At 43.9% G+C, this 12,199-nt stretch overlaps 1 protein-coding gene across 5 annotated transcripts in view; it reads right to left on the bottom strand.

Annotated features, from left to right (window-relative positions):
* Positions 1 to 12,199, bottom strand: part of KALRN (kalirin RhoGEF kinase) — a 381,465-nt gene that overhangs the window by 186,881 nt on the left and 182,385 nt on the right. For all 5 annotated transcript variants that reach the window (XM_056861631.1, XM_056861626.1, XM_056861625.1 and 2 more), the window contains exons 14-17: positions 9,229 to 9,348; positions 6,224 to 6,442; positions 5,466 to 5,615; positions 2,769 to 2,883 (exon numbers count right to left, since the gene is read on the bottom strand). In XM_056861631.1, the coding sequence (XP_056717609.1) occupies positions 2,769 to 2,883; positions 5,466 to 5,615; positions 6,224 to 6,442; positions 9,229 to 9,348 (604 nt within the window). The remainder of the gene's footprint in view (positions 1 to 2,768; positions 2,884 to 5,465; positions 5,616 to 6,223; positions 6,443 to 9,228; positions 9,349 to 12,199) is intronic.

Here is a 12,199-nt window from a genome sequence, read left to right as displayed (position 1 = left end):
AGTGGCTGTACAGGTGCTACTACAGTGGCTTGACTGAAATTGGATTTTAAATTTGGTTTTATTATTAATCTATATTCAATTATTATGTATGATTTTTATTTTGGATGCACTATGTATATTTTAACTTGTTGGAAGCTGCTCTGAGACCTGCTTTGGTGTGGGGGGGGAGAGCGGGATGTAAAATGAAAAAAGAAAGAAAAAAAGAATAAATAAAGAAATAAACCAAATGTAAACATTTGGCGCAGAGTAGTAAGTACTGCAGTCAAAAGCTCTGCTGACTACCTGAGTTCGATCCCAACGGAAGTTGGTTTCAGGTAGCCGGCTCAAGGTTGACTCAGCCTTCCATCCTTCCGAGGTTGGTAAAATGAAGACCCAGCTTACTGGGGGTAAAGGGAAGATGACTGGGGAAGGCACTGGCAAACCACCCCATAAAAACAAAGTCTACCTAGAAAATGTCGGGATGTGACATCACCCCATGGGTCAAGAATGACCGTGCTTGCACAGGGGACCTTTACCTTTTTACCTTTTTAAACAGTCCCACACAATTTATTAGGCCTTCACTCCATCCCTAAAATTATACTTTAAGAACCTGGCTGAATTAGGGCCATAAAGTATATCTTCATGGACACAGAAGAACAGCATAAATAAAAAGGAACAGATGTTGAGTGTGGATTTTATGGTAACCTGGAGCATTTACAATCTTGTTAATATTAGCCAGTACTTCACTGTATAGAGCATGCAGTACCTAACTATATAATTACTACACTGCCATTAATCTGCTCTTTTCTACAGCTTTAGAAATAATCCAATCACAGATGAGAAATGGCTTAGTTCTGCAGATTTACTTTGGCTCTTTTTTTATCAGCACCTTACACAATTGTAGGGGATATATTAGCAACACAAGAGAGAATGTCAGACTCATTACCCCAGACTTCCCCGAGAATGTATCATTACCACACCAGACTATGTTCTTTTGATCATGCAAAAGAGGCTAGAATAAGGAGTGGTCACTGTAGTGAAATTGCTTAGGAAGGGAAAAAGAAATGAAAGCACTGATCTCTGTGACAAGGAATTGTGTTGTGAATTTCAATTCTGGCTTGTCTTGGAAGGCAAGGGGTGGACTGGAATCCTGATTATAACAGATCCAAATGCCAAGAAAGCCCTTTTGATAACTTAATCTATCCTTGTAAATCAAATGAGCCAGTTCTCTCCCCCACCACTGGCTTCTGTTCTTCTGAACAGAAAGAAGAGTACACTATTCCATCTGGGGGTATTCTGTAACTAAACTAATTAGCATTTCCCCAACAATTTCCCCTACCTCTTCTTCAATGCTTAACTGAGGCACACATTCACTGTTTTTCAAATACCATAGAAGGGCTTCTCTTCTACACCGGAAAGCAATGTTGAAATAATAATGTAGCTGTACATAGACAGAAAACCTTTCTGAACAAGGAGTCCCGTGGTGCAGAGTGGTAAGCTGCAGTGCTGCAGTCCAAGCTCTGCTCACGACCTGAGTTCGATCCCAACGGAAGTTGGTTTCAGGTAGCCGGCTCAAGGTTGACTCAGCCTTCCAATCTTCCGAGGTCGGTAAAATGAGGACCCAGCTTGCTGGGGGTAAAGGGAAGATGACTGGGGAAGGCACTGGCAAACCACCCCGCAAACAAAGTCTGCCTAGGAAACGTCGGGATGTGGCGTCACCCAGTGGGTCAGGAATGACCCGGTGCTTGCACAGGGGACCTTTACCTTTACATGTGAACAAATCAATCATTGGCCTCTTTTTTTTATTACAAGGGCCATTAGGGAATCATCTATTTCAAGGGCATAAATGTTAATGTTATTATCAAGTCAGAGGAGAATTCTAAACACTGAAAGCAAGCTGAAATATCAAGAAAATGCTTTTATATAGACAAATAACCTCTATGATCAGTATGTCTCAGATAACAGTCCTAAGACCTGCTAGGAGTCCTAATCTTTGACCTCTTGGGATCAGACAGTGGTCTTTTTCTTGTGCCTTGTGGTTGTGTCTAATGCTAGCAAGAAGAAGTTCAGGGCTTACAGTGCAACCGTCAACACAGAGGCGTAAGCACAGGGGCGGTGTTAGCCAATGGGCAACAGGGGCAGCTGCCCCATGCCCTGCCCTGGGGGCCCCCACCCACCCATGGCTCCATTCCCTGACAGAGAGGGGATAAAGAAAAAGAGCAGGCTCCTGCCCCCACCTCTCACGTCCAAGCTGTTCTGTCTAGGGCTTCGGCAGCCCACTCAGCAGGAGCTGCTACTTGTGCCTGCTCTGTCCAGGGCTCAGCTTCTGGCAGTGGCTCCCACTTGCTTGGCCTCTACAGGAGGTGGAAGTGATCCTCAGGCCCCATCCTGGACTTCTGCCCAGGGCTCCCAAATCACTAAGACCACCCCTGCATAAAGAGACCATGGAAGATCACAGCAAAGTCCATTAGGACAGAGTGAAACATGTCCCGCCGATCCAGAGTTCTTCAACATGAGCAACACAAGGTGAGAACTCACATCTGTAAAAACAAAACAAAAAAAACCCACGGTGCAACCCTTTTGTCTCATCTGATTGTATTTTGAGCTCATTCTGTCCTGTTTAAGAGGTTAACTGTATAAACATTTGTAATTATCCTTTATGGCAAATGTTCACTACATTTCATTCAACAGCAGCAGATATCTGCAAGAAGCACAAGCATATTCAGTTGGTAGGTGGTGCAAAGCCAACTTGCCATCCTGGGAATGAATCTCCCCAAAAACATACCAACCTTTAACTTGTTGCTCAGGTCCCCTTGTATGGCTCACCACCCCTGGCATGCTGACGTTGTTTCGGTGAATGTACTTGAGAAACACTTCTGCATTCCTTCGTGCTAGAGTGCAGGCCTGTGGGCGGCAAACACAACACACCTTGGTGGCACCGCTGTTAACCTTTTAACACGCAGCAAAGAAGAAGAAACTACTGAAGAAACTACTGAACTGTGACATGAACTTCTTTTCCCCTCTGACTTCCCAAGGATAATGATGTGCATAAGAAAACAATGAGGGAACCTCAGACTGCAGTCGCACACATCCATCACTGAGCGGGTGGCATGCCAGATGAGAGAAAAATGTCATGTGAAAAAACAGGCTCATTCCCGCAGAAAAACAAACCAAATAGTAAGCTTAAACTCCCTCTGATATATGCTGGTCTTTATTCCAAGAGGTGCCAGTTGATTTCTTCTGGAACACAGTCTTTCAAAATGATATTATTAGGAGATCTGAAAACCATGGTTGGGGTGGTGGTGGATTAGGAGCACTTTCAAATGTATGTGTAAACTATGGCTTGCTGACTGAGGCGGGGGAGCTACTGTGTGCCAGAGAGGAAAAGCCTGCTAATTTCCACCACATATATTCCTGCTTTAGCACAGCTGCTTTATCTAGTTTGGTTCATCCAACCGAGTAGTTCTGAAACCCAAGTTTCCTGGAAATGGATTTGCAGGCCCAAGCCCCACTCTCCCCTATCTGCTCTACGTGTGCAGCTGCAATCCATGTTGGAAAATAAAAACAAGACCCTGGAGGGAGGGAGTGGGATGGGACCAAATGATATGGTTTAGATTCGTTGTTTTGTTCATAGTATCAGTATCAGGAGCCAACAGGAGGACTTCCGTTTTGTTCCACCACTGAAGCTTAATTTTACCATACATACACACCTCTAAGGAAACAGGAATGGGGGGCTTGGTACCCTACAGGCTGAGCACCCCTCTGAACTGGGCACTCCTGATGCACGTACGCTCCAAGCTGCCAGCTGACCAGTCCTGGCTGGAGGATACAGATGCTTCTAATATTGCCAGCTGGGTACTTGGTCCTTCACTGAGATGGGGAATGGGGATGGCTATCTTCCTTTGTGAGTGTCCCTTGTTTTGCAGGTTCCTGGTGCCAACAAGAACCAATTTTGATTGTATGTACATTATTAGGGACAGGTTACGCTACCGCAGGTGTAAAATCAGCCTAGCTTGCCAGTTTATAGCCTTGACTGAATAGGTGGGGTTGTTCTCAGAGATGATGATGCAGGTCTTAAAGTGCTTGGGGACCAACATTCATGCTGAAGCCTCTTTGATTGCTCCAGCTCAGGACTTCATGGCTGCCATGGCAACTACAGGACTATCCTGAATTGTGATGGGTCTAATACATGAAAAATGTAATATGTCGAATCTCCTTTTCTGCACCGATTCAGTAGAGGGGTTGATATTACAGCCTGTGCCAAGGTGAGATCATTACCTGCCGAAGGGAAAGGTTAAGATTCCTACCCCCCTCTACAAAGCCGCTCTAATCCACATCACTGTCACCTCCAGATTGGACTGCTGTAATGCACTCTACGCAGGGCTGCTGATACCCTGGAAGCTTCAACTGGTGCAGAATGTGGCAGAGAGACTCCTATTTGGGGTCAGCCCCTTGGAATATATAATGCCAGTGGTGCATCAACTGCACTGGCTGCCTATTTGGTCATCACCTTTAAAGCCCCTCATGGCCTCATACCTCTCGAACAATACCACCTGGAATATTCCCATCAGCAAGGGTCAACTGAACTCCATCAAAAGTGGGGAGATCAACATCCTTCAAGGCCTCCACTTCCCAGCCAGCATTACCTCGGTCTTTTCAGGATGTAGTTTCAATTTGGTCACTTTAGCCAATTAACCACTGCAGCCAGGCAGGATCTCCACCACATCACCAGATTTGGATAAGGATATATAGAGCTGAGTATTGTCAGCATACTAATGACAACCAACCCCAAATCTATGAATGACTTGTCCTAAGGACCTGTACTGGCTTTAAACTCTGAGTAAAGGCTTTTCAACTCTGTGTTGTAATACATAAATGCCTAGAAAATGAAAGTAAATGTCGGGATCTGTCTAAAGCAAACCTTCTTCATGCTTGGATGGCAGGCCTGGCTCTGTCCTTAATTCCATGGGGACATTTGGGGCCCTTCCATAGCACTGCCTGAACTATATTTGCTTTCTGCAGATACGTTCTTTGGTCACACTAAGGCGTTTACATGATTGGGTCTGTTTTGTATCTCTGGGACTGACTCTGAGGATGAGGAAAACTGGGGCAGCCAATATTGTGAAGAATGACTGTACAGGCTATTCAATCTGGAAGGCTTTACAGAAAAAGGATAAATTTGGACTACACAGATGATGTTTTCTATTTATGGCTCCCATAAAATAATATATACATATATTCTTTTTCTACAAGGATATGCTAACATTTAGAACATTACCTGCTTTATTGCAAAAAGGTTCCTACCTAGAAGTACAGCTCAGCTGCTTTTAAATGAACAGCAGTGCAATCCTGTGCAGGGTTACGCCAGTCTAAGCCCATTCATTACAATGGGCTTAGAGTGGAGTAAATCTGCACATGATTGTGCTGTCGGTCACTTACCCAGAACAAAAACCATCTACTGAAAAAGTGGAGGAATAAGCATAAACCTTGAGAAAGGCTTCCTTCTGTTCCAGATGTTTGCTGATTAAGGGGATGACGTGATCTATCTCAGATGCTGGCCCAAGCTTATCCCGGCCTCCACACCAGTCTTCATCTCTTCGATACTCCTGCTCCAAACTCTCCAGCACGCTGCAAACCTAAGGAATGACCCAGGATATAATAGCTCAATCACCGATGATACTTCCAGAAGCATACAAGTTCAACTTACAAGCTTTGTTTATTTATTTAAAACGTTTATTAGCTGCCTTTCTTCCTTATGGAGCTCAAGGCGGCTTACAACAGGGATGAAATGCATAAAATAAAACACATTCAAACATATAAAACAAAATTTAAAATCACAACTTATGACTGCTAGTAAACTTAACCAAATACAGTCCTAAATCAACAATGCATTAACCTGTTATAAAAGTTCCCCATACCGCCTCATTGGAGGAGAGGTGCTTCAGAAGAGTCCAGGAGGCCTCACCTTTGAGTCTCTGGTGAGCTCTTATTGAAACTTCTACCTCCATCATAGGACGATGCTTGGCTTTGGGCTTCCTAACGTTTTGTGGCCCCTCCCAACATTATGTGATTGGCCCTAGCCCCCATAGCAGCCATTTTGTGATTGGTCTCAACCTCCGTGGCAGCCATTTTCAGGTCGCACTCACTATCTGGTCTCCAAAAGTGCCCACAAGCTCAACGAGGTTGGGGAGCACCCCCTATGCTACGGTAATATGTCACTGTAGAGGTAAGAGATTCAGCTCACCTGCTCTGATGTTTTATAAAAGGCCACAGATGCATTAACCAGCTTCAGCCGGTCCTCCATCTTTAGCATGAGCTGCTGCCAGTGCATTGCCACCTTTTCTGCACATTCTCTGATGGCGTCGGCATCGTAGTGCCCAGCCTGCAGCAGCACCTCTGCCTTCTGCTGAACCTGCAGGGCACTCTGGTGCGTCTTCTGCAAGGAAGTGGCATGAAAGAGGGACTGCGCATGAGGGGAGGAAAGAGAGATTTGTACAGATGTGCCAGGCATATGGTAAAAAGAGGTGAAGTGAATATGTGTGAGCATGAAAATATGAGAGAGTGAAACATTTGTTTTAGAGAACGTCCCACAATTCAGATTCTCCATCAAGCATTTTTACTGAATACCACAGCTTCATAGTAGAAGGAACACATAACATTGAACTAAATACTCAGTGCTTTTGAATCTTTGTTTTTCTCGCTCACAACAATCTCGGAAGGTAGGACAATGGCACTCCCATTTTAGGAAAGGGAACTGTGAGCATGGCAACCAGTAAGAACCACAGTGCCAGCCATTGTTCTCAGCAGCACATCCACTTTTAGAATGGAACTCCTGAATCAGAAAATTACCTCCTGTTCACGTAATATATCAAACAGGACAATACGAAGAATGCAGCAAACAAACGAAGAGGCTTAGGAAGAGTATACGTGGTTTTAGCTATGGGGCAGCATCCCCAGGCCCCCACACTGGGGGGCCTTCAGCCACTGAGCTGCCCTGACTGCCAGCTGCACCTCTGCTATGGTTGTGACTACAGAGGTGAGGGGCATGGCTCACACAGTGTCAGGAAAATCAGCTGTAGGCTGGGGAGCAGGGCCCTCCTACAGCTGATTGCCGGATGCTGTCCTGAAGACACCCCACCCACCGCATCCACTGATTCTGGGTGAGTCAAAATCCTGGACTGTTGCCCAGGGTACGGTTGCCAACCTCCAGGTACTAGCTGGAGATCCGCTGCTATTACAACTGATCTCCAGCTGATAGAGATCAGTTCACCTGGAGAAAATGGCTGCTTCAGCAATTGGACCCTATGGCATCGAAGTCCCTCCCCTCCCCAAACCCCGCCCTCCTCAGGCTCCGCCCCAAAAACCTCCTGCTGGTGGCGAAGAGGGACCTGGCAATCCTAGCCTAGGGCCACAGAATCACTAAGACCACCCCCGAAAAAGAGGGTGAAATGAAGGCTGCGAAGCAGCATTAATAGAAATGCTCCGGTACCACTGGTTGCAGTTGACTGCCCAGCTGATTCTGGAGAAGCTTGTTTTTAAAAAACAGATGTTAAAAGATTTGCAAAGAAACCCCCAGATCAGCAACTAGGCATCCCCTAATCCACTGTGTGCTTTTGCAGATCTACCAGTACCATGCTGAGTCTTCCAACACCATCAGTATTTAACCTGGCATTTCCCCCTCTGAACAAACTTTCCCACTCTCCTCGGGAGCATGAGAACTGGCGTCTCACTGTGTGGCTCTTAGTTAATACCAAATACAAGAATCTCCAGAGTGCAGCAAGCTGTGCTAACAGAACAATGCATCCTACTTGTACAGAGGGGCCTGTTAATGCCGCCAAGATGTGGAGCCTGCCGAATGACAGAAAATCTCCTCTGCTGGATGATGATGAACTCCTCATTCCCCTTCAGGGCTTGCCTAACAGCCTAACATTTGATTGCCGCCCGTGTGGCTGTGGTTCTGGTGCTCGCTAGAAAAGTAACTCTGCCTTAAAAGATCTGATGGAGGATGTCCCAGGCAAGTCCACTACAACACTCTTTTACTCTAGATCAGGCATTGCGGAGTAACGACAATTCTGTGGTTTCACAATGAGGACATTTTCACAGGTGATATACTAAAAGTGGCTTTGAACCATTTTTAACTGGACATTCAAACAATATCAGTTTAGGCTCAGCATTACTTATATGGGAGCCGCAAGACGAGTTTTCATGTTTTTTAACAATCATTTTACTGAATTAAAAAATAAACAGGAGTCCTGTGATATGGAGTGAATAAACATAGCTGATTTCTGAAGCTATTTTGAAAACACAGGGATGAGCACTCATAACAACAGTGCTCTATAAAAACTGCAGATTTAGTATTGACAAAAAACATGAAGAAGTCCATGCTTACTGCATGCTTTTTTTTGGTCTTACATGATTTATTCTACAGACAGTGCCTGTTTGAATCTTTAACCTTTACTCTGCTGCAGTAAATCAAGCCAAAGCAAATCAAAGCTTTGAAAGATCTTTCTGTTAAACTCTCCCTTTACCTATGTGTCCCTCCACAAAAAAAACAGGCAAGCCGGAGCTGTAACAACAGCAGAGCCTTCATAGAATAGAATAATAGAATTGGAAGGGGCCATAATGGCCATCTAGACCAAATCCCTGCTTAAGGCAGAATCAGCCTAGAGCATCCCTGACAAGTGTTTGTCCAGACTCTGCTGAAAGTCTGCCAGTGAGGGGGAGCTCACCACCTCCCTAGGTAGCTCATTCCACTGTCGAACAACTCTTACTGTAAAAGTTTTTCCTGATATCCAGCCGGTACCTTTCTGCCCTCAATTTAAACCCATTATTGTGAGTCCTGTCCTCTGCTGCCATCAGGAACAGCTCCATGCCCCCCCTTCTGCCAGCTGTGGGGGACCATCAAATCATAAAACCCTTCAATACAGAGGGACGTGCAGCCATGTCATGGAGTGTCATATTCTGAAAACAATTATACATTCCTATCTTCACATTAAATTTTCATGAACTTTAATTTGGCTGAACCATTGGCAAAGGTGGTTATTCAAAATGGGCAGCTTTTTCATGAATCCTAAAATGTTGCTTTTCCTTCCTTCCTTCCTTCCTTCCTTCCTTCCTTCCTTCCTTCCTTCCTTCCTTCCTTCCTTCCTTCCTTTTTGTATCACTATTCATAACATTTGCCCAGAAGGCGACCTCATCTTTGTTTTTGTATGTAGGCAAAGGAGAACACATATATGCTGCTGCTTTTACCTCTATAGCCAGTTGGAACTGCTCATGCTCTCTCTGGAGCTGCTCAGCTTCTGACAGGGAACTCGCATTGACAAGGCTGGCATTGAGCATTGACTCTCCATTCCGAATCCAGCCAAGCACCTATCAGGAAAGAAAAAAGATGGGTTACAATACAACCACAAATCAAGTCCAAAGTATTAAGAACAGAAGAAGAGCCCTGCTCAAACATGTAGTCCAGCATCATGTTTCTCAGCAGTGGGCAACAGATATTCCAGAGAAGGCCCACAAGCAGGGGGAACAGAGGGCAAATCCTTCCCCACTGTTATCAACTGGTAGCAACTGGAATTCAGAGGTATACTGTCTCTGAACACAGAGGTTACATTTAGTCTTCGCGGCAAATAGCCATTGATGGATCCATTGACGTTGAATTTGTCCAATCCTCTTTTTTAAAGTCAGTGGGCATCACTGCATCCTCTGACAATCAGTTCCACAGTTTAACTTTGCGTTCTGTCTTTTGTCTGTCTGGAATCCATTGCTCATTAGCTTCATTGGAATGCCTTAAATTCTAGTACTTTAGGAGAGAGAGAGTTTTCTCTACCCACTTTCTCTAAAACATGTATAATTTTATAAATCTCTGATTTTCCCCTTAATCACCTTTTTTTTACAAAAGCAACAACAAACCCCAACAAGCATTTCCCTGTGACAAATGTCAAAAAACAGTTACATTAAATGGTATAGTGCTTCCTTAATCACCTCTGCCTTCCTGAAGCCTGGCTTTTAGGCTGAAGAGCAAACTGCAGTGCAGAGGAGAAAGACATGTGTTCAATCCTACCTCCATGCCATAACCAGGCCTAAAAACCTCTTCTTCCTGTCTATAAATTCCAAAAACCCTTTCTGCTTGTGCTACTTGCGGCACTTGCTATGTAGGCTAGCCAACCCATGGCCAGGAGGCTTCTGATAACAGGCTTTTCCTTACCAGTTGTTCTTGTATGAACAGTGGACATGATGCTTGTGAGAGAAAATGTGGACTTTTCCTTCCTTTTCACACAGGAATGATCTTGTTATGAATGACTTCTTCTCTTAAATGAATTGTTAATAATAAAGCATAAATCATCTTTAATGAAGCTTCTTGGATCCCACAGGACATTTCCGTTGATGGAAGAGATTTCTGTCAGCCAATCTTCTTCACCTCCTCCTCCCCCCCAAGTCTCCAGAAATGCTGCTCCTGGGGGACGGGAACCCCCAGAGAAAGTATGAGGAGGAAAACAGAGGACTGCAGTGGTGCAGGGAATTGGCAAAAAAAAAAAAAAAATCCTCTGTGGGATCCAACCTGTATATTCTAAGGACACCCCATTTCAGAATGTTGCCTTAAATGAAAGCAAGATGTATTTTGTTTATTAAAATATTTATTTCTTGCATTTTCCACAAAGAACAGTGAGTCAAGGTGACTTACAAAGGCCAACTAAGCATGCAACAGAAAAATAAAAACCAAGAAGGGAATCCAAACAATAACATCAATAAAACACTCCCACACCCTCTACAGCATTAGCCCTACATAATCTATATCACCACCAATGGCTAGGATTGCCAGCTTCGGGTTGGGAAATATATGGAGATTTTGGGGGTGGAGCCTGAAGAGAGCAGGGTTTGGAGAGGGGAGGGACTTCAATGCCATAGAGTCCAACTGCAAAAGTGGCCATTTTCTCCAGGGGAACTGGTCTCTGTCGCCTGGAGAACAGTTGTATTAACAAGAGATCTCCAGCCACCACCTGGAGGTTGGCAACCCTACCAATGGCTCATCTGAATAAACCTGGCCTTATAATGTTTACAGAACCAGGCCAATATGGGGGCCATCTTCACTTCTTCAGGGAGAGTGTTCCAAAAGGCCAGAGCCATGGCCAGAAAAGAACAACCCTGTGTAGTGGCCAACCAAATACATTTAAGGGATGGCAGGAGAAGCATCTAAGCAAGGAAGCCATTACCGACTATTTTGTTGCACCTATTAGTAGCAAGAAAATTACTTTTTGGCTAGAGAGCTGTACAATTTGTATATATACGACACAAGTGGAACTTGAGGGTACAATGTTTAGAAAGTCACCATTCTCTTTCAGTAAATTTTCCTCCCTGAGATGGTTCAAATCAACTAACTGGAGGTTCCTTCCAACTCTATGATTCTATTAGCCCATCACAATACTTTTAGGCATTTAGGGTAAAGATGGACAAAACTATCAGGAACTTCTGTCAGGAAATCTTAGCATAATATATTGTAAGCAAAGGATCATAACTGTCTTGAATTGGTTTCTGTTCTTATGTTTTAGATCACACTTCTCTTCTACTCCTTCTCACAAGTCTTGAATTATTACTGTTAAATGTATAAAATCCAAATTGTCCCCTGGAAAATGTTAATATTTGGATGATGAACTCATGGATTTGGAAATCAAGTGATAGACATATTTTTATTTATTTTCTTGATGTCACCTGCTTAGCATCTTTTGTAGCTGTCAGGGCTACGGATTTACTTCATATTTTAAATTGAAAACTGCGGTTTTCAATCAGAGCCTCAGAGTCACATAAATATGCCTCTGGTGCCACACATTTTCCGCTTGCCATATGTTGTCCTTTGCTTAATGAGTAAAAATTGCAACTTAAAGAGGAATATATAAGCTCCCAGGATAGATATTTACACTTTGAGATACATTTGCCTGCTCCACAGGACTTATTTTCTGTGGCACTTGGCATTTCATAATTTTCAAAATGCCAACAGGCTAAGGTTTTTTCCCCCCACTATATGGAAACCGGTGAATTCATTTCACAAAGCGATATAGTCAGTCTTTAATGCAAGATCCAATGTTCATGAGCTTTATGGCTTTGAAACCCAATAGCTTCTTTGAAGCATGACTCTTCTAAATCCTCATGGCAAAAAATCTTAGATGACAAATTGTCATTGTTGGGCTTCTCGCAGGATATGATATTAGAGCTTGGGAAAACTGAA

Source organism: Euleptes europaea, chromosome 15 (genome assembly GCF_029931775.1).
Source record: "Euleptes europaea isolate rEulEur1 chromosome 15, rEulEur1.hap1, whole genome shotgun sequence".
Lineage (NCBI taxonomy): Eukaryota > Metazoa > Chordata > Lepidosauria > Squamata > Sphaerodactylidae > Euleptes > Euleptes europaea.
Note: the sequence above shows the minus strand (reverse complement) of the source record. Positions and strands in the feature narration are given on the sequence as shown.